At 25.9% G+C, this 27528-nt stretch overlaps 2 protein-coding genes across 5 annotated transcripts in view; both read left to right on the forward strand.

Moving 5' to 3' along the window:
- The window catches only part of LOC126900428 (casein kinase I), a 23209-nt gene extending 7217 nt beyond the window's left edge, over positions 1 to 15992 (forward strand). For 2 of the 3 annotated variants that reach the window (XM_050676134.1, XM_050676135.1), the window contains 11 exons: positions 2540 to 2580; positions 3304 to 3373; positions 5335 to 5501; positions 5593 to 5707; positions 10537 to 10656; positions 11616 to 11786; positions 11845 to 11993; positions 12896 to 12973; positions 13615 to 13704; positions 14162 to 14268; positions 14326 to 15992. In XM_050676134.1, coding sequence (XP_050532091.1) covers positions 2540 to 2580; positions 3304 to 3373; positions 5335 to 5501; positions 5593 to 5707; positions 10537 to 10656; positions 11616 to 11786; positions 11845 to 11993; positions 12896 to 12973; positions 13615 to 13704; positions 14162 to 14268; positions 14326 to 14377 — 1160 coding nt within the window. In that variant the 3' untranslated portion in view covers positions 14378 to 15992. The remainder of the gene's footprint in view (positions 1 to 2539; positions 2581 to 3303; positions 3374 to 5334; positions 5502 to 5592; positions 5708 to 10536; positions 10657 to 11615; positions 11787 to 11844; positions 11994 to 12895; positions 12974 to 13614; positions 13705 to 14161; positions 14269 to 14325) is intronic. The other variant, XM_050676136.1, reaches the window with a different exon arrangement.
- Positions 15993 to 22102: 6110 nt separating this feature from the next.
- LOC126900426 (uncharacterized) lies at positions 22103 to 26145 on the forward strand. Of its 2 annotated transcripts, none has more exons than XM_050676132.1 (7): positions 22103 to 22455; positions 22548 to 22728; positions 23181 to 23503; positions 23575 to 23776; positions 24783 to 24954; positions 25037 to 25299; positions 25379 to 26145. In XM_050676132.1, exons 1-7 carry the CDS (start codon positions 22348 to 22350, stop codon positions 25729 to 25731), a joined length of 1602 nt encoding a protein of 533 aa, XP_050532089.1. In that variant the 5' UTR covers positions 22103 to 22347; the 3' UTR covers positions 25732 to 26145. The 2 variants fall into 2 exon arrangements, with proteins under 2 accessions (XP_050532089.1, XP_050532090.1); XM_050676133.1 differs by having other exon boundaries at positions 22104 to 22455; positions 22563 to 22728.
- The last annotated feature ends 1383 nt before the right edge of the window (positions 26146 to 27528 follow it).

The raw sequence follows: 27528 nt of genomic DNA on the forward strand, positions 1-27528 counted from the left end.
TGTTCCGGAAAGTCTGACACTTTTATATATATCTTAAATTAAAGCTAATGTAATGTACTTTAATTTGAAAAAAAAAATTTGACCTCTGGACTTGTCTTCATGGTGAAAACGGCTACCGAATGCTATTTTTGTGTGAAAATTTTTGATTTTAAAATTTACATTTTTTTACTTTAAAGTGCTATAACTTTTTGAAAAATATATGGATCAATACAATTTTTATGAGAAATAAACTAGAAAAAACTAGTAGATCATGTAGCTTTTGGAATAATACACCCATTTTTTAAAATTAAACACTATCTAAAGATTTGCATCGAAGCGTTTTTTTTTGATAGTGATTTTAATCACTGTCAGATATCATTATACTTGATCCAACTATCCCACGTCACCACTGTGCCGCGACCCCCCTGTGCTGGGGTTTTTTTTTATTTTGTAGGCATATTTTATTGAAAACTAATATTTTGTTGATATCAATTATTAAAAAACTGATTTTTTTTTGACAATTCTAATAAGCATAATTATTTTGTATGTGATAAAATGTTTGTACAAATAACAAAATATTCAAGTTTTATTTGTTGATTCCTAAATATAATAATTATACTATAAGTTATTTATAGTTTTTAATTATTAACTAGCTATTTAATTTTGAATAAGCAGAACCAAAATAATTCAATTATTTTTTCTGTTTTGCTTCCCCCAAAAAAATATAATTATATTTATCTGTGTTATTTTAAACTATATAACTACTATCATCACAAAATTGATAAGAAGTTTCTGTAAAAGTGTTATGTGCTTACCTATTACACTTTAAATATAACCTAGTGGTTCATTTTTAACGATTAGTTTAACTACTGTAACTTTCAATAAAAATATTTTTATTAGAGATATTAGTCTTTGGTCACTGTGTATTTTGTGTGGACATGGATAATAATAGCTGAGAGATATGAAAATTTATTTCATTTTAAATAAAAGGAAAGCTGTAAACATATTAGTTTTAAACATGATTTTATTTTAAAATGTCTGTAAAATGGACTTCTTATATTTATTATGATTTAATATTTTAAATAAAAACTTTTAAAATAGTTTTTCCAAACAATAATATCTCCTAATTTTTTTTTTTTTGTAATTATGATAAACTTCAGTTATAAAGCCATTAGTTTACATTACACTTACATTGATTATTATTTGTACAGGGTGATACTTTTAAAGCTAGCCACTCAGTTTCTCTTTCAATATGAAGTTTTTTAAATATTCTTTTTGGTTTTTGTTAGTTACATATTATTTGCATTTATCTGTTATATAAATATTTTTGAGGTTCTTCCCTTAAACCTTATAAGGTTATTAACTTTATTTTTATTAATGCCAACATACATATTGAACTGGCTTATAAAATAGTAAATGATCTAATTAAGAAAGTGACTGGTCAAAACAACTTTTGGAGCAGTACTTAAGAAGTCATTTTCATTTTTATACCTAGGTGGTAGAAAGAGTATTGCTGGAAAATGACAAATGTTAAAATAGCAGAACCTACTGTTCAACTCCTGTCATTACTTTAAATTGTTATTGACTTCTGAAATACTGGTCCAAAAGTTACTATTGACCAGTCGTTTTCTTACTTGGATCATTTTTTATTTTATATGCTAGTTTAATATGTACATTTTCATTAAAAAAATGAAGTTGACATCCCTATAAGATACAAAGAATGAACCTAAAAGTGGTTTAATAGTAGTTAAATGTAAATACATATGCAACTAACAAAAACCGAAAAAAATGTTTAAAAAAACCTTAATATTTTAAGAGAAATTTAGTGGCTAACATTAAAAGAATCACTTTGTATAATATGAGGTGTTATAGTATTTTTACATTATAATTTATGATCAAGTTCATTTTTTTTAAGAAGATGATTATGTATTGTTTGTCTCTTCTTCCAGTCCTTTATCTCCCAATTTGTTTATTAAATAGTATAAAATATTTATATGTAGGACCAATTTTAATTTTTTTAACTTTAGAAAAGTTATTTTGAATTTGTTATTGATCAAAAATAAATAAATTCATTGTTTATTTAAGTCTTCATATTTTATTATTTTGGTTTATGAAATAAATTATTATTTAAATTTGTTATCAATTAGCATTTTTGGGGAATGATCTTTCTCTATTAACCACTTAAATTAATTTCTATTATTTATTGCCACATTACCCAATCAATGAGCATTCTTTTTAATTTAAGTTTATTAAAGGCTATTGTCACTTTGGGCGAATGAATCCTGAATCCTGAATCCTGAATCCCTCTTATTTGAATCGATAGAATGCATAGTGAGAAACATAAGTAAGGAATATTTTATCTTCTTAACATAAACCTTTCAAAATTTTAACATTAGAGAAATAACAAAACTGTCAGATTGAGCATATTAGAAATAATTTTATAATATTTCCCAATACAGAATAGAATACTAGTCTCCACAAACTTTTTGTTTTTGTAAATTAACATATGTGTAAATAAAAAAAACTAAATAATATACTAATTCAAAAACATTTTTTTTAGGAAAAAACTTGTACACAAATGAACATGTAGCTATTAAAATGGTAAGAGTATTTAAAAAATAAAAATGTTTAATTCCTAAATTTAATTTAAAGTCTATTTTTTCATACTTGCTATATTTTTTATTATATACACAGTGTGAGAGAAAAATTCCTACTACATTTATAATTGACTGCTATAATTTATTAATTTCATTTTTAAAATAGTAAATTTGGACTATAATTTTAATTTATTCTTAAAAATTTAAAAGATAAAAATGTTCTTAGCATATAGTTAATTGTTAACTATGACTCATGCAGTATCTTATAAATAATAAAGCATTATATATTTTTTTCAAAAGATAATAGTATCCAATATTCTTCAATTAAAAAAAAAAAAAAGGATTTCTTTCTTTTTAAAATAATATCATTTTTAGTTTTGAATCAGTATTTTGAAAAATATTAATAATTTAATGAAATGATTGGAGGTAAAGCATGGGTCTACTTATTTTTATATCAAGATAATTATAAACCACACTATTCCTTTTTTTTTTTTTCCGCTTTAATCAACTTGATGTGGACTGCCCTGGTTCTGCCTTTAGGCATTGCTTCAAGGCGGCAACCACACTACTCCTGCCCTTGCATAAAAGTACTAATTATAATAATATCTTTTAAAATACTGATCTAAAGGAAAAGAATAGGATTAAATGCAAACTAGAAAACTTATTTTTAAACTTTATTATATGTGTTAAATATATATTTTTATACTAATTTTTATTTTTATTTTAGGAGCCAATGAAATCTAAAGCTCCTCAGTTACATTTAGAGTATCGTTTTTATAAACTTCTTGGATCTCATGGTAAGGCAAAAATGTATATATAAATTTATATACACAGTGATTTTTTTATCAAAACCCACTTAATTATTTGCAGAATAAAAATAATTTTGAGTTTTTATTTTTTTATTTCTGTTACGTATTATTTTCAAATTATTAGCTATGTAATATTTTTTAAATTCATCCCTTATGCCTTGAAAGGAAAATTTGGTGTTTTTAAATGTGTTTTTAACATATTGTTTGTAGTTTAGTTTTAACAGTAATTTGTATTTGAATTTTTAATAATACTTCATCGATTTATTAAATATAACACTTTAAAGTTTCCAATTTTTGAGTTAAAATTCATGTATAAAATACAAGGGATTGGTTCAAATACAGGTAGTTAATTGTTGTTTTACTATTTAGCTGATTAAAGATATGCAGCTTTTATTGTCAATTATGACTTTATCAACAGATATGTTTTTCTATTTTGCCAGTTTGAGTATTAAAAATTTTAACTCATAACATTGTGTTTTATAAATTTTTAAAATTTAAGCATACCTGTTTATAGTCACAGTTGACAATGTATATTAACAAAATTTTTATTATTATTAATTTTTTTTCAGTTAAGTTATTGACATTTGTTTTAGTGTGGATAATCATAGAAAAAATCCCATATCAACCTAATATTTAGTGTGTAAAGATTGTATTATTTCTATCTTTTACTGATGAGCATTGATTAACTTTTGATACCATAAAACAAAAAGCTCAAATTTTTACAAATTTCAAAATGCTCTAGAAATTAATTAAAAAAATATTTGTTATCAAATTTTTTCTTATAATTTTATTTATAAAAAATAACTATTTAGAAGAATTTTTTTGTAACATTACTGGTATTTTTTAAACAATTTATTTATTTCTAAATATAATTCTAAACTCTATCAAGTTAAAAAAAAAAAAAGAAATTAAAGAGAAATGTTCAATGGATCAAAAGTTATTAGTTGTCAAAACATAGTGGGACACTAGTATCCAGATTGATCAAAAACCACTAGATTACTCGCAAAATATATTTCACAACCTGATTACCTATTACTAAAAACTATAACAACTGGAAAATGATTACTACAATACTGGTCATAAACCAGTCAACATTTTATTTATAGAATTCTTCAATTAATAGTAAAACAATAACAATAGGTTCTAATTTAATTTTCGAAAGTTACCGTAAAATCTATCATTAGGAATAATATTTGTATACAATAAACTTTACATTTACAATAGTTTATACAAATAAATTATATTTAAGTCTATACATTTTTATGAAGTGCTAATATCCAGTGTTTTCAATGGTAGTCTAATAAAAAAAAAAAAATGGATATTACACCAATAGTGTTGATTATGTTATATATGTTAAATGTCTTTAAATGTTTGTTATTTTATTTGATTTTCAAATGATATACTGAGAAAAGTGGTTTTAAGTACTATACTTTTCGTACTATACTTTTCGTACTATACTATATAGTACTATACTATTCGAATCATTTAAAAGAGTTTTGGAATTGAAATGAAATTCTTTATGAATTAAAGCACCTGAAGTTTTACTATGTATTTAATGAATATTATGAATCTTATATTTTAAAATTAATTTTACTTCTTCTATTAACTTAGCTGATTATAAAGAGGAACATCAAGCATAATTTTTCTTTTATGTATTGTTTTCATAATTAATTTTTATTGTTAACAATGATTTAATTAATATGTAATTTTAGACCCTACTCAAATTCTGATTTAAAAAATAAGTTCTAATTTTTAAAGTAACTAAAAAAATATTGTATTATTTTAATAGATACACCAATTTAATAATTTATTAAGAAAATTCTGCTATGTTTCAATTCCTTATGCTCTTCAATATGGATTTTTCATTAATTAAAAATTTAAAATATTGTATTTCTTTATTTGTTTTATCCACAATTTATGAGTAAATTTTTTTTTTTTTTATTCCAAAGCTCCTGCTTTTTTCTCAGATGGTATACCTGAAGTATTTTTTTTTGGTCCATGTGGCAAGTATAATGCTCTTGTTATGGAACTACTAGGTCCTAGTCTTGAAGACTTATTTGATATGTGTGGACGTGAATTTTCTCTCAAAACTGTTTTAATGATTGCTACACAATTGGTAATTTAAAAATTTTTTGAGTTAATGAGTGATGAAATTGATTTTTAACTATAATCTTTTATGTTTATTTTTAAATGATAATTTGTTATAGTTACATAGGATAGAATATGTTCATGGTCGTCATCTTATATACAGAGATGTTAAACCAGAAAATTTTTTAATTGGTCGCACTTCAACGAAAAAAGATAAAACTATTCATATTATAGGTGACTATTTGTTACTTATTTAGTTATTTTTAGTTTATTTAAAATAATTTATAAGCTAAGAATTTTATTCTTATAAGTAGGAGATAAATATATTTAAAGGTTAAAAAAATAATTTAAAAGTAATGAATTTAATTATCTGCCATTTAAATAAATACTTGCATAAAATTCAAACCAAATTGACATGCGCAAACCAAAATAATATCCTATTAATAAATATGTACATGGAATTAAAAAAAAAAAAAAAAAGCTTATAACTCAGTCAAAAATGAACAGATTTTAACCACATTTTCAGGGCATCTTTGGAATATCTCTGAGCAGGTCTGGTGAAATTTTCAGATTTTAAATTGAATAACGCTGGCGGCAATGAGCGTTTTTGATAAAAATTTTAAACGCATATGGTGTGCTAAAAACAATTTTCTCATCTTTACAAATAATTTTTGTCATCAAGCTCTTTCATTTAAAAAAATTTTTTGAAAATCGTATGTCGTTAAGTAATTTTTCTACCATTGGTTAATTTTTCAATGTTTTATTGTATAATAAGATAACAATATTATAATATCATTATTTAATAATTTAAAAACAAATTTATTATATAATTCAAGTTTATGTTTGGTTAAACTATAAAAGGTGTAATTTGTTTTACTCTGTAGATTCTACTATTTAACTTATTATTTAGTTTTAGTTATTTAGTGAGGTGGACATAATGCCCATGCATTCAGACCTGTCGGCCCATTGTGCACACCTCATACCGAATTGTCTTGATTTGGTTTACACTCCTAAGTGTTATCACCAAAGTATTATTACATTATACCTATCATTGTATAAGGGTGGACTATCAAGTCACCCCTGTGGATGACCAAAGAGTCCTGTCTTTCTGGCGAAATAAAGTATCTCTCTGGGTCTTAGGTTTTTGATATCTTCTTTTTCAGGAAAAGGTTTACTGAAGTAGTTTGATCTTTATGTGGGCAAGGCTTCACATTCGCACATTATGTAAAATGAGTCTTCTTCTTTTACGCCACACTTCCTGCACAATGGTAATTTCGATACCCTCATTGCATAAACAAGTGACTATGTCCTGTCAGTAGACCAGTCAAAGTGCTTATTTGATGTCTAGTCATGCTATTAAGATCACCCTGCAGTAGATCAAGGGTCTTGATAAATATTTTAGATTGTCTAGGTACTACCTAGTACTTCCAGATTTTCCTGTGTTCTCTGCACCAATTCTTGGGTAGCGCTTTGAGAGATTGCTCAGTGAGTCCTACTACTGGTTCTGGCCCAACATAGGTGTTCTCTGCTCTTTTCCTAGCAAGAAAGTCATTTTTCATTTCCAGTGACACTGTTGGTACCCACCCTAGTGTAACTTTGTTAAACCTTGATAGTGATTCTTAAGTTTCCCTGCATTAGAGGACAAGCTTTGAATTCTCCTGATTGTTACAGAGTGCTTTTAGTGTCGCTTGACTATCACTTAAAATAGTTATTTTTCTTATTTTGTATACTAGCAGGTTCTGAGCTTCTACCAGTATCGCTATTACCTCTGCTTGGATAACAGAGGATGTTGTGCCCATTGACATACTGACATTTATTCAAGGCTTTAGACCCCAAATGCCAGCACCTACCTTTCCTGATTTTTTGAATCCATCTGTTTATATTACAAATCCTCTTTTCTCAGTCAGGTTAATATTCCATTCTCTACGTGTAGAGATTTCCACTTTGTAGGGAATGTTATTCTTAAGAACCGGTTTGATTAGTCCAAGGGGTATTCGAAAAAGCTCTGGTCTATTTCTTTTATTATTTTACTGTGTTCTACTGTGTCATTCTTCAAAGTCCAAGTACTTAAGTTGTGGAATCTTAGTGCTGTGGCTTTGGTGTGAGCTTTAACCTCTTGGTCTGTAGGATTTTGCTTCATAATAGTTAGTTTGGTTAGATTTGGATATAAACACACCCTGACCTTTTTGCCAACTTTCCGGCTGACAACCATAAACAAGGCATTCTCTAAATATTTCGCAGAGATGGATGACGATTAGCTCTGGCCCTTCTTGGAGAAGTGCAGGGAAAATTTCGTCATAGCCTGCAGCTTTGAAACTGCCAAAGGCTTTTATTGCCCATCTTATTCTATTTGGGGTTATCACTCTCCTAGTTAGTTTCCAATCAGCACAGGTCACTCGTTTTTCCTGTGTATCATGTGACTGTTCTATGTTGTTAATTTTAGAGCCAGAAAAGTGTGTGTTCAGCAAATATGATAATGTTTCATTATCATTACTGGCGAACATGCTGTCTGGCAGTAGTATTGCCTCGACAGTTTTGTTTGGTCCATTCCTTAGTGATTGCAGAAGTCTAGTATACTATAGAGAGTTGTTGTATTTATCCATAAAACTTCTTCCAGCTTTCTATTTTGAACTTTTTGAATGCAGATTTGTAGGTCCTTTGGGCGTCCATATAGACTTCCCAGTGTTGTTCCAAACCTAATTATTTCTTAATTTAGACAGGTTAACATTCCATCATGCTACACCCAGCTCTGTACTTTTCCTTTCTATTAAATGACAGTTTTTCTTGTAAGCCAAGACAATGGAGTACTATAGTATATTTACAGCCATTTCAATACTCTGTCTCGACCCCAATCTAAACTGTAGATTATTCAGGTCACGTGAAAGATCTGCCCTGTAGTTATCCCAGTTTGTTCTTTTCGAGTTCCTATAGTACTCCATCTCAACTTAGTTAATTTCCAAAGTGAATCGTATGTATCTATGATCAGAAAGAGAAGGTTTTGAAGACATTTTCTACCCTTTTATCTTTTGAAGTAACCCTTTTGAGCAAACTGTCAGATCAATGACTTCCTACCTGTTCCTGATTACAAAGGTAGGTTTGCTACCTCTATTGAGTATACTGAGGTCTGTAGTCAGTAATAGATCCATTATTACCTCTCTTTGGTTGATGTTACTGCTCCCCCAAATAGTGTGGTAAGCATTAGCATCTATCCTAGGATGAGTTCTAATTTTTCATTTTTGCAATAATTAAAGAGCATTATTAGATCCCTACCTGGGTCTGAGGCCTCATATGGTAGATATACTGAAGCTACTATAATATTTTTACCATCGCTTAATGTTACTCTAATAATAGTCAAGTCTGCACTGGATAGATTAAGTATCAAGCTGGCTTTAACTTTTTCGTAAACCAAAATGCAATTTCTTGGTTTATCTGCTTGTTTATGAAACAGTTTAAAATGCCTTAGATTTAGTCCCTTTATGTGCCCATTATTTATCTATGGTTCCTGAATAAGTGCTATTTGTAAGGGTGTTGTATGCTTCTCAGTTAGGGTCCTTAGTAATACACTATTGGCCCCCTTACTGTGATGCAGGTTTATTTGAGTGAATTGAATTCTATTGTCAGCTATTCAAACAACTGATGTTGACACTTGAAAAAGCGCATTGGACTGGTGTCATACAGTTATCTGAAACAGTCCCTGTATCATACAACCCTCCTTGTAGGTAGTGTCCCCCCGCCATTCACAGGTGCAACAGTTCCTTAGGTTCGCTCTCCACATTTTCTTTTGATCTGTGGAGATGTTCCCCTCAATTGTGGCCATTATTGAGGATGACGGTTTCCCGGGTCCCTTTCCCTTACATCACCAACTTCCTTCCCTTTCGAGGCATTTGTAAAGTGTGTCTGTTTATTCCTTACCTGAGCCTTGCCTCCTTTTACTGGTGATTCTTTAGCCTTTCTCTTCCCAGATTTTTTCACTTTTGGGCTGACGGCTGCTTGGCAACATAGTCCGTGAAGTAAACTCTACCCATTCCAAAGTATGGAATGTGCTTCAATTTCTCCTTGCTCTTTTCGTTTACACTTAAGAACAAAGTTTGTCCTTCGGGTCAACCTCTGTCTCATGGTGGACTTTCCAGATTGCCATGTTCAGCCCTGGGTTCTGTTTTGCAAAATTTCTAAGATCTTCTTGGATTCTTTTGGTAGCCCTGGTATATAAGTGACCATCCCTTTATACTTGAATGGGTTGTAGTTTTCCATTTGGATTTCTACACCGTCCCAAGGTTTTATCAAGTTGACATAATCAGTAAGCCACTTAAGAGAGCTATCTTGGGCTGCACTGATCACAAGTGCTCCATTAATGAGTCTGGTTGGGTTGGATTACAAACCTTAGTATGTCGCTTCCATCAGTACCCAACAGTATCAATCTCCTACTCTGTGGTCAACTTGTTAGTGGGGTAGCCTGCGAGGACCACATCCCTATAGGGCTAATGCCCAATGAGTTTTCTTACATAGAGGTTCTGGGATCATAGGTTCCCTGTTTTTCCCAAATTCGTTATTTTGTGGTTTTCGTATGTTTTTATCCATATAGTTCCTACGAGTAGTCGAGAAATAAAGGACCATCTAAGCAGAGTTCGATACTGTGATAAGACTGTGGTCCTCTATGGCAACTGTGCGCCAGTTGCCATAGAGGATTCCAAAAAGGATTTACCTTTCGGCAAACTACCCTGTGACAAATTAGTAACCCTTTCACTTGGTATGGATAGGTTAGGGGGCCTATTCACTGTTAGCAAGCAGGTATGCCCAGGCCTACCGGTCTCAACTAACCAAAGTCATGACCAGCTAAGAGCAGTGGTACATGTTGCCATCCCCACTTAATTAACTAGGGTCTGTGGGGTTTGTTAAGCTCGTGATCCTTAAAGATCCCTCTGCAGATTAACTAATTATTTAAACAATTAGTATTAATTTAATTATAATGATATATTTTTTTCCTCCTTAAAATACAAGTTAAGTATCTTTAAACAATTTATTTATTTTATATAACTTTGATTGTAAGTAGATTGTTTTTTCAGATTTTGGTTTAGCAAAAGAATATATAGATTTAGAAACAAACAAACATATACCATATCGAGAACACAAAAGCTTAACTGGTACTGCAAGATATATGAGCATAAATACACATTTAGGAAAAGGTAATTTAATTGAAGTTAAATATAAAGACAATAGCCTATAATTCTATATATACTAAAAAAAAAAATTTAAATAATGGATCAATCCCCCAGAAAATATAGGAAAATTCATAATTGTTTACAAATATTTCTAAATCTGTATTATACACACTACATGAGTGCGTACATTGTTAACACATAAATTCACATTTTAATTATAACTTTTTCCTAATTTCAATGTCATTAATGTAAATGTTTTATGTATTGAAAGATATTTACAAATATTTTTCAAGGGGAATATGTCCCCTCATTTATCTTTCTAATAAATGTTCACCTATGATATGTTAAAAAAAATAACTTTTCTTAAGGGTTACATATTATTACTTTCACTTATTTAAATTTAGGCTAAATAATTTTTGTTCTAAAATATAAAGTCAAAATTTAATTATTGATTTAATAATTAAAAACCTATTTAGTATTTTTGTGGATAAATTTTTAAACTTTAATTCATTTTATAAACTATAATTATTTAGTTATTATAAATTATTTTAATAATTATTTTTGTTTTTTTTTTTAATTATTTTTATTTATTATAATATTATATCATATGTAATTTATAAATTATTTAACTATAATATATTTAAATCTAATAACTTTAATCTGACTATTTATGAACAAGAAAACTAATACTTTAAATTATCCAATAATTATACTAATGTACTCTTATTTATATCTTTAGCAAAATAAATCTACAACTACATCTGTCTGTCAATAATGTAATATTTATAGTTGAATTTCTGTTACTTCAAATGGTTAAATAAATAATTATTTAATCAGAATTAAAAAATAATTAGAATAGTTTATGTTATAATAATTATTATAGTACTAAAAAAAAAATATTAACCTGTAATAAATAATTTAAATGTACATTTCTCGATAAAAATTTTATTTAAAATAAGCTTACTGTAATAATTTTTTTTTAGAACAAAGTCGACGTGATGATTTAGAAGCACTTGGGCATATGTTTATGTACTTTTTAAGAGGATCTTTGCCGTGGCAAGGATTAAAAGCTGATACTCTTAAAGAAAGGTATCAAAAAATTGGTGATACTAAGCGAGCTACTCCGATTGAAGTTCTTTGTGATGGATATCCTGGTTAGTATTCATTACTTAAAATTTGTAAGTTATAATAATTAATTCATTTTAAAAATAGAGGAAATGGCACAATATTTACGTTATGTAAGGCGCTTAGACTTCTTTGAGACACCTGATTATGAGTATCTGCGTACATTATTCAAAAATTTATTTGAAAAAAAAGGTTATGTAAATGATTCAGAATTCGATTGGACGGGAAAAACTATGGTATATAATTTTTTAAACTATTTGAATGTGAACAATTGAAAATATGTTTTGCTTGATATTAAATTATAACATTGAAATTCAACTTTGGAAATTTATTTTTTGCATTTTTAGTTGTTGGTTTGCTAATTATTGTCATATTTACTAACATAGATTTTGGCTTAAGAAATAAAACATTAATAACTCTTTAGAAGCTTATTGTTTTTAAAATAAAACATATAAGAATAATTTTAGTGCATACTACATAAAAATATTTTTTTTATTTTTTATAAGTAATAGTTAATTGTATTATATTTTGAGCTTTGATATTTATAATTAAATTTTTTTGATTTTTTTTTTTTTTTTGGATTTTTCTAAAATTGACATTTTATATCAGATTGATTTTGTTAATTCTTTTATATCACAAGAGTTAGAATATTTATGGCATTAGTAGTTTATTATTGTTGTCAATTATATTTTTTAATTATTATGTTTCAAATCTCATTCTTTATTTATTTGTTGTTAGTATATTGCTTTAAAATTATATTTTTGAGAGTTAATTTTATCAATCTTAACACTAATATTAAACTTCTGAAATATTTTCAAAGGCTATAGATAATAGTTTAATAATATTGGTCTAACTTAATAATTCTTAAAACATATTAATATAGTAATTATTTTTATCATTATCTTTTATTTTTTGTGCATGCTGCTTAATTATTTTTAAATACTTCTTAATTACTAGAAACATAGTTTATTTAATACACTTCGTATCATACGTAATCTTTCTAATGAACATCCTCAAACTTCTGAAAGTGATATGGTAAGTAAATTGTTATGCTTTTTCTAAATATTTTAACTGATTTTTGATATTTTGATATTTGTATTAAATTTTATTTACTATTTTTTATTTTTATTCATTATAGTGTACTTTAGTTGGTTCTATACAATCAAGTCAAGAAGTAATATTGTCACCAAATAGAGAACGTCAAATTGCAAATAAGGTAAATTAAAGCCTACATTGCCAATATTATTTATTATAATTTTACATTTTATTTGTTAAAAAAAGAGTAATGATGCACTGTCTTTTTTCAATGTTAATAGTGAATATTTATTATTAATAAATAATTTAAAAAATAGTCTCATTTACCAAAACCAATTCTTTATATGTGATCATATTCATCATATATCATAAATGATATTCAAGGGTGACTAGGAATTTTTCAAGGAGGATATGATTTATATTTGTTCAATATTTAATTTCACTGTTTGATTGATTAATCAGGATTAGCATTTGACCAGAACCCTTATTATGTGCTTAAAATTTAAAATGCCGACCCTATGATTAATGATCTTATATGACTGTGAAGTTTCTTCTTATGTAATAAAGAGACAAGTAGGTAGGTTGTCTTAAAATTATTAGTGAATTATGTGAAATTTTAGTTAAAAGTTGTTACATTTCAATAAATAGCATTCATTTTCATTAATTGATATTTAATTTTAAGTTTTTTATGTCATAAATCTATAAAAGCAACATTCTTAATCCTCACATTTATAATTAAGGCGCAAAATTATATCCATTTATAAATTTTGTTAAGTTATTTTGTAGACACCATCAAATTTTTATTAATTATTTAATTTTTAGTCTGGAAATAAAGGTTGGCAAGAAAATTCTAAGTTACCAGGGCACACATTGGGCAATTTGACTCCTGCAGATAGACATGGAAGTGTTCAGGTACACCAATCATCATATAACCAAAAAAATTGTATTGTTATAATTAAAATTTTAATATATCAAACCATCAACACTATTAGTCTCTTTTTTATTTGATAAAAAAAAAAAGATAAAAGGTTAATTGACCTAAGTGCTGATAAAATCATGCTAGTCTGTAGTTATGAAAAATTAAAATACCTTTTTATTATTTTTTGAATGGAATAGATTGTTTTTAAAATTGAATTATAATATTAATATACCTATCACTCTGCAAAAATTACTTAATGATTTTTTCTATAATTTAAAAACTCATACCCATCCAATGTTAACAAAGAATTTTTGTTACAATAATTATAAACAATTTAACTGACTTGTTCAACTAATTTTTTTTTTCTTGTAATTTTATAGAGTTTAAAATATAAAATGATTTACATTTTATATCATAAAATGTTGTTTTAAATTCTTATTATATATTTAGGTGGTTAGCTCTACTAATGGTGAATTAGCTAATGATGACCCAACTGCTGGTCATTCCAATACTCCTATTACAACTCAAGCTGAGACAGAAATTGTTGATGACACTAAGTAATGAATAAAAATTAACAACCAAAATTTGTTTTTCTACCTATATTTTTTTTCTAGGTGTTGTTGTTTTTTTAAACGTAAAAAGAAAAAAACTTCCCGTCCTAAGTGACTAACTATGATAAAATGCAACTCTGAACGTGAGGCTGTTATACTATTACGTGCAACTTCGCATTCAAACTCGCGTGATAGTGCTTTAAATACATCTATTCCGACCATTACGTGAAATTGTTAAATAATCATCCCACTCATTTAATATTTAGTTTTTAAACATTTATTTCCTTTTTACTTTGTAATTAAAAATAGGCTACAATATACTTATATTTGTAAAATAATAAAAACAAAAAACAATAACAAATACTAGACCCTTGGTCATCTCTGCATTCCGTCAACTTATTTTGTTATTGGGGCTTTAAAGCTACATTTGTTGACACTAGTCTTGACACTAGGCGGTAAGACAAAATTATCAATTTTTGCTTATTAATATGATAATAGTTATAATAATAATAGTAATAATTATAATTATATATTTATATAAATAAAAGAAGAAAATTATCATGAAAAAACAGAATTATAATTGTATGTATTATATGGTTTTCTGGAAAAAACAAAATTTTAATTATTTATTTCAAAAGTAATAATACTTAAGTTACCTAAGTAGTAATTTTTATATTATTATGTGTTATATAAATAATTACCCTAAATTATTAGTTCCTGTAAATAAATTTAAACAAATTCTGTTTCAAGTAACATGTATTAATATTATGAGGGCATATAATGTTTAAATTTTTCAGAACCAACATCTAATACCTCACTTTTTTCCTACTGTAGCCTTTTAAAGAGCTTATATTTAATTTTCAGCTTAAAATTTAGAAGACTTTATTGAAGATTTTGTTGTGTGTTCATTCAATTATTTTTTTTTTTACTCAAAGTTTAACATTGCCCTATTATTTTATATTTAAAATTTGATTTTTATTCATTGTTTTTCCCTACTTTAATAATTTGACAGTAATTATTTTTACAGCTAATTTTTATTTTTAATCTTTTAAAATTAAATAAAATCAAGTTAGCTTATTGGATTCAGTTAATATGTTTTCTGACCTGTTTATAACATTTCTATAAATATATATATATTATATAAATGCAACTGTTGATAGTTAATTGAATTTGCTAGTACAATATAAGTATTCTTTTTATCAACTAAGCGATTATACATGAACATATTATTACTAAATTACCCAATGGTGAATTTTTAAGAATTTATACTATGAGGAATTATTGTTATTGTTAAATTAATTTACAGTCAATTTTTCTCTGAAATATTATAAAAAATAAAATTGATTGAAGCCTCAGTAAAAATATTAGTTATTTTTTTACTAAATCAGTTATAATGTAGATAAATTATCCAGAAGTTTAATTACTTAAAATATATGCAATTGAAAACAAATATATATTATTTACAATAATCGCTCGTGATGTACAAAATACTTATGTAATATATTATTAAAAATACATTTTTTTTTTCATAAAAATATTGTTATGTTCGTGATATGTACATTTTTAGCTAAGTTTTAGGCGAAAACATAATTTTACTACTACTATTTAATTTTAAAACATTATATTTATTATAATTATTACAAACATTTTTTTTTTTTGATTGTTTAGTTTTTAAATTTATCATTTATGATTTTTCTAATTATAATAATAAAAATTAAAAATATGAGGTATTTGTTTGATTTATTTTAGCTTAATATCCAAAAGTGCTGCATACTTAAATGATTTTTTTTTTATATGAATCCTTTTTTTTATCTTTAATGTGAAGCAGAGAAAATATTAATTTTATTATGATATGTACCCCTTTTACCTGCTCTCCTTTACAAAAAATATTTAGGTGTTAATTATAAATATTAAAATGAAGAGGGCTGTCCTTTTCAACAAATGGTTTAGCTACTAATAACATATGATAAATTAAAATTCATCGACGCATATTTGTCGGAAGATAAAAAGTACCATTTAAGTTAGTTCAAAATTTCAAAGTTGTATATCCTAGACTTTAAAGAATCAAAAAATTTAAAATAAATTTAACTTTATACTCAATGCAAATTAAAATTAATATAAATTTTATGAAAGTCAGTACTTACCTTATTTTAAAATAAATAAATCTTTTTAAGATTATATAAGTTAATAAATAAATATTTTCGAATAAAAATGAAGAGAATTTTCCTTTTTTACCCATTTCTTTATGTGCCAATGCAGTTTACACTCATTTCTTATGAAAACTTTCAAATAAGTTTTTGTACGATTTTCAAAATTTTGCTGTTTTTACACTACATTTTAAAATGTAGTTTTTTCTTTACCTATAATGTTCGTTTATCACTACAAAGAAAAATACAGAGGTCAATTTTTTTTTCAAATTAAAGTTAATTACATAAACTTAAATTCAAGATATATATAAAAGCGTCAATACTTTTCGAACATTTTCAAAATTATGTTGGAAGTTCTATTTTTTATACGCATTTAAGGGAAATGGTCCAATTAAAAAAAAATAGGTATATAAAAAGTATTTATAAAAAAAAATTGTAATGATCCACATATTTTTTTTAAATATAGCAATGTAAATTTAAAAATATAAAATTTAAAATCGAGAATGTTTTTACCAAAATCTTACGTTTTTAATTAAATTTGCAGTTCGCTTCACGACCAAGAAAAATCCAGAGGTCAATTTTTTTTCAAAATATATTATACTACCTAAGCTTTAATATAAGGTGTATATAAAAGCGTTAGTAATTCCGGAACATTTTTAAAAGTTAAGTTGAAAAATTTCTATTTTCTATACGCACATTTAAAGTTTTGTCAGATTAAATTCTAAAAATGCTAGTATATCGTTACACAAAATATTTGCCCGATTTGTCTAATCCCATTTTCACTAAAGATATAGTAAAATTTTGAAACATAGATTAGACTTTAGTAGCTTAGAATACTAAATATTTTAGTTCTGAACAAGTTAGGCCATTTTAAAATGGGAAAATTTTCATTTTTGTTAATGACTGATTGAGTCATCATCAAATTATAAGACACTTTCCATATATTTTAAGTAAAGGAAAAAACCGAATATCTAATTTTTTTAGAGGCTCGTAAAAATTATGAATTTTATTGGCTTAAACTAACAGTGATATTCTCATTAAAAACTAACTCAAAAAGAGCCAAGTTTCAACCCCCCTTTCCCAAATAAGCCCGCTTATCAATATAGTGATATCTACATTGTGTCCAAGTTTTTAAACTTCAATCTTACTTTCATGAGCAACATTAGTATTACATAAAACTTGGACAACTAATAATTAAATACTCATTAAAAATTACATGGAAGATGATAAAGAGAGACCTGATAAGATTTTTTGAAAATTGTAGCAATATCTGTTTTATGCCTCATTCAAAAATTTGATAAGAATAAAGCAATACGAATATAGAAGCAATGTTGCTTATGAAAGTATGATTGAAGTAAGAAAAAGCATCCTTGTCCACATTGTAGATATGTCACTACTTAGGCAAATATTTTTTTTGTGAAGGAGGGGTTAGAAGTAAGTCATTACTAAACTGCAGTCTCTCAAAAATTTACTTAAATGATATTAATTTAATTAAGGCTAACTATTTAACTAGCTATTTATTGTTAAAAAGAGGGGGCTTTTGCCAGTATATCAGGTTAGGGTGTGAGATTAAACGAAAATTATTTCGTTTTCACATAGTTATATATGTATATATATATACTATATAGCTTAGCCTCCTTATATAATGTGTAATTTTGTAAATATTTTATCTCTGTTATTACTGATATATCATTAAGTTTAACATTCACAATTTTTTTGTTATTTTATATGTTTGGTATCCAAAATTTTTTCTTAAGAAAAAAATATACTTCGTAATTTTTTTAAAATTTAGAAATGGATTTAAAAAAAAATTGGTTTATCAGTTACTTAAATAGAAGAAATATTACTGTTTCAATTATAAGAACTTTTTACAATTTTAATCAAAAAAACCCAGCACAGGGGGGTCGCGGCATAGTTAGGACAAGTATAATGATATCTGACAGTAATTAAAATCACTATAAAAAAAACGCTTCGATGCAAATCTTTAGATAGTGTTTAATTTTAAAAAATTGGTGGATTATTTCAAAAGCTACATGATCTGTTATTTCCTTATTAATATCCTGAAGGAAAAAGGGATTATTAAAAAATATTATTTCTCATAAAAAAATTATGTTGATCCATACACTTTTAAATAAGTTATAGCATTATAGAGTTAAAAATGTAAAAAATAAAATCGAGAATTTTCACACAAAAATAGCATTTGGTAGCCATTTTCATCACGAAGACAAGTCCAGAGGTTAATTTTATTTTCCATAATAAAGTACATTACATTAGCTTTAATTTAAGATATATATAAAAGTGACTTTCCGGAACACTTTTAAAAGTTAAGTGTAAAAGTAAATTTTTTGTGAAAAAGTTGTAATTTTAAATCCCTCCCCGTGGGCAGATAAAAGGTCAGATTTATAAAAAAAAATATACCAAATGATAGGTAAAGACATCAAGCATCTATAAAAAAAAAATTATATTGATATTCATTTTTTTTATTTTTTTCATTTTTTATTATTCATTTTTAATGAAGTATGGCAGTTTTTAGTAAAAAAAATTGAAAAAATTTCGAAAATTAGCGATTTTTAAATTTGTAATTTTTTTGGAGGTTTCCCCCATTTACAGGGAACGAGGGAATTTTTTTTTCAGTTTTTGAGAGTAATATCTTCGACTAGATACGATCTTTTGACGTATCGTTGAAAGAAATCCGTTCGGTGAGAGCTGAGAAAAAGTGGTAACATACACAAAAAAAAAAAAACATATCACAGTAAAACCAATACCTTTTCAGCTTCGCACGTAGCTAATAAAGGTTGGAATTTTTTGCGTTTACAGGTAAACACTGTTAATTGTCAATGTGTAAATTAAGTATTAGTATTGTAAAGTACCTAAAAGAAATTTTGTATAATTTAATTAAAGCATAATTATGTATAAACATAATACTATTGTACCTGTATTTTGGACGATTACCTTTTCCTTATAAGAATCACACAATGAAATAGAAATAAAAATCATTGAGCTGTTAATATTATATAAAATATTTTACCTGATATGAGTGAATAATAATTATTTACCGTCTACTTAATGTAGAACAAAATATTTTGATTTAACTTATTAATTTTGATATTACCTGCTAAAGATTGACCCTATTTGCTACACATTTGTTTTTAAATTTAATCCTTAAAATTTTGAATAACTCTGTTGTTTTTATCAATCATATTTTGATAGTAAAATTCTTAATAAATAAAATTATTTATTATAATTTATATATTTCAACATTTTCATTAACCTATGAGTCGATATTATTTGTTTTATATGCTGAAAAATTCCTACAGAAAAATACATGTACTATCAAAATACATCTAAAACATTTTTTCTTATACGAATCATAATTCTCACTAATATCATTCAAATAGCTGCCTGGACGGCTACTGAAGACATAACACCATCCCAAAACAAAACAGTTGTTTTACCAGAGCTAATAAGAAAATTCATTTTTGACAAACCTAGAGCTAGAGCTTTATTCCAATGCAATAGACTTCCGTCGCATAAACACTTATATAATAAGTTAGCAAATAAACTTAAAAAAATGCTTGCTCAACACAAAACAAACTTCTATGAAAATTACTTATGTAGCTTAACATCTAAGGATGGTAGCTTGTGAAGAGCTACCAAACAACATACAAGATTTTATATCTTAGATATAAAATAACTAATCTCCCAATCAAAATAACTAACGGCAGTCTAGCTATCTCTGACTTGGAAAAGGCAGAGTTATTCAAAGAAGATCTAGCTGATACTTTTGAACCTCATCCGAATATACATTCATCTGAAATTACTAGTTCTGTAATGACATACCTCGACGCACCTTACCACTCTATTTTGTTCGTATTAATAAAACATTATCATAAACCCTTGATAAAATTTCTCTATCAAAATTGATTGAGGTTTTTCTTTGGGTGCACTATTGCTAGATATCCTTCCAACAAATCCCCTGGTTTTGACCTTATAACGGCCGAGGTTGCAAAATGCCTTCCAAAAAAAGCTGAATCAGTATTTAAGTTTTTAAAAAGTTAAAAGTTAAGCTGTGGAAAAATATAAATCTGATTAAACCTTTTCATTTAATCTATACTTCCTGAGTTATAACGAAAGGCATAGAAAATAATTACTCTGTATACAGAGTAATTGATTTATCATTGACCACTAAATTACTTTTAAATTTATAATTTTGAGCATTTATTTTTTTTTTAGTAGTGTTATTTATTTAACGATAACCCTTATAAGAGATAAGGGATATTCCTTATAAGGGTATCTACTTAATTTTTTTAAATCGTAATATACATTTGAATAGATTAAATGTTAGAAAATGATCTAACTAAGAAATCAACTGGTGGTTTACCTTTTGCTATTAACATTTTAAAACGCAGACTGGAGGTGTTGGTTATATTATTTTTATTACTATGCATACTCTTTGGGGCTCTTTCTTCCACCTGAGTATGAAGATGTATATAACTTCTAAAATACTAGCTCAAAGTTGTAATACACCAGTTATTTTTTTTGGGGGTCATTTTCTAATATTCAGATAGTACGTTACTACTACATATATTACGTATTTTGCAATTAAAAAAAAAAGTTGTAACCTTTATAAGGGATAAGGGTATCTTAAAAATATTTAATTACTTATAAATCAACATATAAATACTTCTTAAATAAGAAAAATAATATTTTAAAATTATCATTATTTTAAAAGAAATCTAAATCAATCACTTTATATATATATATATATTTGTTTATCTATTGTAAATATTATCTGCCATATTTTAATTACATGTTTTTATTCGTATATCAATATAACACTTTATAAATTGCTTAGTTGGTGAAATTATTTGATCGTTCATCAGATTTTTTTGTGGAATTCCGGTATGTTTCATAGATATTCAATAATTATTAACATGAATATTATTCATGTTGTGCAGATTGATTTATTAAATTACCATAACATAAATAGTATACATTATCTATTGCTAGTGCGATAATTATTTTCTGTAAATTAGATAATAGTTTGTAGTTTTGATTTATTAGAATTGATTTTATGCTGCTTTAGAACGTTACTAACCCTTCCAAATCAATAATAATCAATTATTATATAAAAAAAATTCAAAGATTTGTTTAAATGTGCGCCTATAATCATTTCAACTCTTAAACTTTTATTATCCTTTTATCAGGCGTGGATTAGATAGTTTGATCGCAAAAAAAATAAAATTTGGAAGATCAAATCAAACCATTAAACTGTGGTCCATTAAGTAATAATTAGAGAAACCATGATGATATCCTTGTATTTTGATGATTATACAATCGAAGAAAAATGTTTTGGATCCGCTTCTGAAGCTTTTCCTTGGACAATTGTTTGCATTATAATATTTTTAAATTTTATTCGTATTTAATTTATGTCAACACATTTAGAAAGGATAAAGACCTTTTTTCATTACATTATTTTGATTATCCCTAAGCGACAAATTTTATCAGACAATCTCTCTACCATAAAAAAAAATTGATGTTTTGACTTTGGCGATTATAATAAATTTTATATAATAATCGTTATTTTAGTCGTTTGATGTGGTATCACTGATGCGAAAGCCCATCCCGTTTTGATAACCAATGAATAACCTCCTATTGGCCACCAGGTAAACAAACTATGAACATAGTGTAGATTAGTTTTTATACACTACGCATAGCAGTTATGTGAGTGCAGTCGAGTTACCGGATTCTTGTCGTGTTTTTATTTTTTATTTTTGTATACGTCACAAAAATTTATTTCACGTATTTGGTACATATGAGTAGTGTAAATTCAACATTTTTTAATCGAGTGACTTTGTTTGATCACCAATATCATGTAACTTTTAAAAAATAACTTGGCAATCAATTTAGCTACATAAAGAAACTTCAAGCCACAATTATGTCGGTGGACACTAAGTGTCAGCTGAGTATCGTAGATATGTTGCTTAATGATTCTGGGGTGCTGGACGAATTTGAAAAGAGTCCAGCTGCTATTGATGTTGAATCAGTATGTAGTTTACATATTATTGTATTATTTAAGTTTACTTATAACTGGTGTTTGATAAATACCATCAAACTATCTTCTTGTAAATTATGTAGTTTCTTGTTCTACAGAAGTTGAACTGGGACATAGAGAATGACAATTTTCTTGACTCATTATTAAAAATGGAAGACGATTCTGCACCATTTGAATTTTTATCTAGCAATGATGACTTTATGTCAAGTGCGGCTACCACACCCACATATGACAATGCCGAGAGTAGCTCATGTTCTGATAGTGGTACGCTATAAAGTGGTCTATTTTTCATTCTTTTACTTAAATTGTGTCATATTTATTCTTAAATTTATTAATTTATTGAATATTTAAATAATAATTTGTATTGTACACTAAATAAGTTGCAGATGCTTACTTCTGAATGTGTTAATTAAAATTAAAATTAATATTTTTGTACTTTTTCTTTAATTTACCATTTTAAATAACAGTAATATTCATTTTATTTTTCAGTGTTTTATCTAATTATTAAATTATTACAGATATGATATATATTACAGATCATTTTACCTTAAAAAAAAAAAAGATTGATAATTATTAGATAGCTAAATAATTTTTTCTAAATATTATTTATTTTATACATTTTTGAAAATTAAAAGAAAATTTAAAAAACAAGAAAATATGTTTCAATAGTGTTAGAAGATAAGCTTATTAAAAAATATTATTCTAATTGTATATAGGTCTATCATCTGTGGACCATATGCCATTTGTTCCAACACCTGAAACATCCAAATCTAATATTGTTGATAATAAGTTGGAATTTACTTATGAATCATTTGTAAAAGAAGAAATAATTGATGTAGACGAAGATGAAAGCATTGAGAATAATCAGAATATGGCCAAAAATACTCATAAAATAGTTCACCAACCACAACTATTTAAAACTACTCCTCGTACAGTAGTTATTTCACCAAAACAATCTAAAGGACCTATTGCTATATCCAAGCAACTTTCAAAACCAGTTTTTATACCAATTAATTTATCCAACGTTAAAACAATAAAAGTATGGGCCTTAAAATTATATTAATTAACATGTGACATGTAAATTAAAATAAATATTGTGTGCTTTAATAGGTTGTTAATCAAAACGGAAAAACAATAAATGCTGATGCATTTAGGCGTATACAGACCATTAATCATGGTAGAAGAATATTTGTTAGAAATAATGGTTCAATTGTTTCAAAACCTATACCTATTTTAAAACAAAATAAGGTCATTGTGTCAGATTGTACTAGTGATGAGTCTGATTCTATGTATCCTCGGCTTCATTTAACAAGTAATATTAAAAGTCTTTAAGTTAAATTCAAAAATATTGTGTGACATTTATGTTTAAAGTCTAAAATTATGTATAAAATTAATTGTTATCATTTTATATCAACATTACTAGTATTAAATAAAATAATTATTATCTCCAAATTATAAGTACATTTCAATTTAATTCTCTTAATTATATTATTTAACCTCAATTTTTTCATTCGTATAGAATCTGACATGAAATTAGTAAAAAAATTAATGTAATAAGGGTGTTAAACTTATAGAACATATTTTAATATAAATTTATAAATTATGAATTTTGATAAAAATATTTTGTTCGTTAAAATTTGAAAAATAAAACAGCATAATAGTAATTGACTTATGTTCATATTTTTTCACATAATTGGTGTACTTAATTATAATTAAGATACTATGTCTTATTAGTTTTGTAATATTCTTTATCTAGTACATTTTTTATACTTTTTTAATTTGTATATAATTAATTTATGAGAAAATAAAATAGTATAAAACTAAACTAAACCTAAAATATTGTGTATTAAAAAAATGTAACTACTAGTTTTAATGGTGTACTATCATGAGATTTTATTAAATATTTTAATCTGAAAACTAATGGTGCTAAATCCCCGAAATTAGTAGTTACATTTTTTTCATACTCTAAGCTTAGTTTAGTTAAGTTCTATATTATTTTATTTTTTAATAAATAAATAATCAATTAATATTTTTTATTTTTTTATACAATAAAAAAAGTTAAATTTTTTCAAATTAAATAATGATTTTGTTTTGTAGTTACTTAATTTTTAATTTCACCTCTCATTTTGTTTAAATTAATATACTTTAATTCAAGTTAAATAGTTAAAATTTTTTAATAAAAAAAAAAATTTGTACTGTTAAAACTATCAATTGTTCACTTTGATCTTTCAGTTGTTATAATTTATATTATTTATTATTAAATTCATAATTTATAACATTAAAAACTTGGTTTTTAAGCAAAAAGTATATATTTATAGATGAAGAAAGAAAATTAATGGAAAAAGAAGGAGTTAAGTTGCCGTCTCATTATCCTCTTACTAAACATGAAGAAAGAGATTTAAAGCGCATACGCAGAAAAATTCGAAATAAAATTTCTGCTCAAGATTCAAGAAAAAGAAAGAAGGAGTATGTTGATGGTCTTGAAGAAAGGTAAGAAAATTTACTGATTTGTTTTAGTGTAAATCAAAGTCATTTTTTAATTATTAAAGTAAGTGTTTCTACTTTTTTCTAGGGTTAAACAATGTTCTGAAGAAAATAGCCAGCTAATGAAAAATGTTCATGCTTTGCAGACTGAAAATGAACGTTTGAAAGCTGCATTAAAAAGATTACAAAATGTGATTGCCCCAAGTGGTACTACAGCTCAACCAGCTACTTGTTTACTAGTGTTAATGATGTCACTAGCATTAATTGCTGCTCCTAATTTAAGATCATCTATAACTGAGGATAAAGATGTAATCTCTTTAGATGGTCAAGAATCAAGTGCAGCTGTTCCAGGTAAATGCCTTAAAAATTCTTAATATTTATAATACATATTCTGATTGAGCCCATTAAGTTGTAAATTAATGAATTTTAGGACGTTCTAGAAACTTATTATTTTCTAAATCAGGCACACCATTAAGCTCTGATATGAATGATGTATTAGCAATGGTAGCTAATGGTTCAGCTGATGGACAACGAGATCCTTTAATGGCTGAACTTGGGGAGTTATTAGACTTCAATAGTTTAGTATCTAAAAAAGATCATGATTATTCTAGAATATCTGTTATGGAAGATTATTACATTCCTGAATCTGATGATGGTTGGGATAAAGCTGTAAAACGCTCTGCTCCGTCTGAGTGGATTGATGAGCTATCAACACCAGCTGTGAAAAGCAGACGAGAGGCAGAGCGAGTAATTCTCGTTTCCAGTGATGAAGAATCTTATTAAAAAAATTTAAATGGTGAGCGCAACAAGAGTATTTTGGGTATGATGTAATACCACTAGTCAGGAGGTACTGTTGCTCTCTAGTGGTACTATAACGTAATTCTTTTCTACTATAATTTGTTAAGTTAATGTAATGTATGCATTAACATAAGGCTTCTTCTTGGTATTGAATATGTATGTTAATTTTTAGAAAAATTTTATTTAAATTCACCAACACAATCGCTTTTTGAACTATTATTAATTGATATTTTTACTATATGTATTTAGTTTAGTGCTTGTAATTAGGTAATGGGACATGTATACAATATTAGTTAATTTTATTATTTTAAAAATTGTGATTATTAATGTTGGTATTTTTTAAATTCTTTTTTTTTCTAAATATATTGTGTAACCTTTTGTTGCGTAAATCAAATTACACTTATTGTTAATTCACAATCTTTAAACTATTTTACAATTATTATTTAACTGAAAGTATTATGTTATGGATATTTAATACTTATTAAGGAATAATATTAATCAAGAAAATTATTCATTCAATGAACCTTATAAAACTTTTAATTTTTAAATTCTACAAAATAATTATTAATTCAATTTGATCTTGCAGCTTGTAACAAATTTGTAATATAACTGTTTCACTTATTTTCCATGTTATAAAAAGCTTGATACAATTTAATAGTATTTAAACATCAACTTTTAAGCTCAGGTCTAAAATTATTACTTCTAAAAAAAACTGTTTATCTACTTATTTTAATGATAATTTTCCCTGAATAATTTAATTTTAATAACATCAGTGAAAATCTAAAGTGTTTATTTACAAATTTATAAAATTATACATTTTTTAAAATATATATTAAAAAAAAAGCTGCGTATCAGATAAGCTTGCATATTTTTTTAACCAGTATTATTTTACATTAAGCTATTACTAATTTTTAAAAATTAGTAATACTATGACATGTTTTTCAATACCATTTAATTTTTTTTTTGTACCTACATGATTAGAAAGCTACCAATACTATTTCATATAAAACAGAGATAGGATTATTTAAATTTTTAACTGTATAAACTCTACTCATGATCCAGATCTTCAAATCCAAATATTAACAATTCGACCTTACAATAAAAACTCTAAATATATGGAAAAAATAATATTTTGTTAATAGTTAATATATTGATTGTCAGTTTTTTATTATAATAAAAAGTTTTAATAAGCAAACAAATATCGTCAAACTCTCGACGATGAAAAGTAGATCATCTGTAATTAGTTGATTATGTTTAGAAATTTGTGTACATAATTTTTATTGGAAATTCAATTGGTGATATTGATAATGGCCATCGAGAAGACAATTCAAAATAACAAATGGTTAATTAAATTGTTTATTCTAAAATTATTATAATGTTCATCTAAAAATGAAAAAAATCAATAAAAATTCTTTATAACCACATAAAAATAGAAAATTAGTTGAATCAGACTTATATCATGGATTTAATTTCAGGGGGTTTATATTATTATTTAACTTGTCTAATTTCTATCTCCTCAATTTTCAAAAAAATTATTTGTCTAATTGATAGAAAAGAATTATTGACCTATATCCGGGATGTGTGACTGCGTGAACTAGTTATTTGACTTATATTTTTTATTGCAAACTTTATTTTATACTAAGGAATCATATATAGTTGTAATTAGACTCAATTTATTTACATAATTTTGTCGTTAATTGGTAGAGAGGACAGCATGCTAAGCCAGTAAGGTTTCAATATAAAAATTTACATCATATTATATTTATAAATATGGCTTTAAAC

This window comes from Daktulosphaira vitifoliae, unplaced genomic scaffold (assembly GCF_025091365.1).
Source record: "Daktulosphaira vitifoliae isolate Bord-2020 unplaced genomic scaffold, ASM2509136v1 Scaffold_3, whole genome shotgun sequence".
Lineage (NCBI taxonomy): Eukaryota > Metazoa > Arthropoda > Insecta > Hemiptera > Phylloxeridae > Daktulosphaira > Daktulosphaira vitifoliae.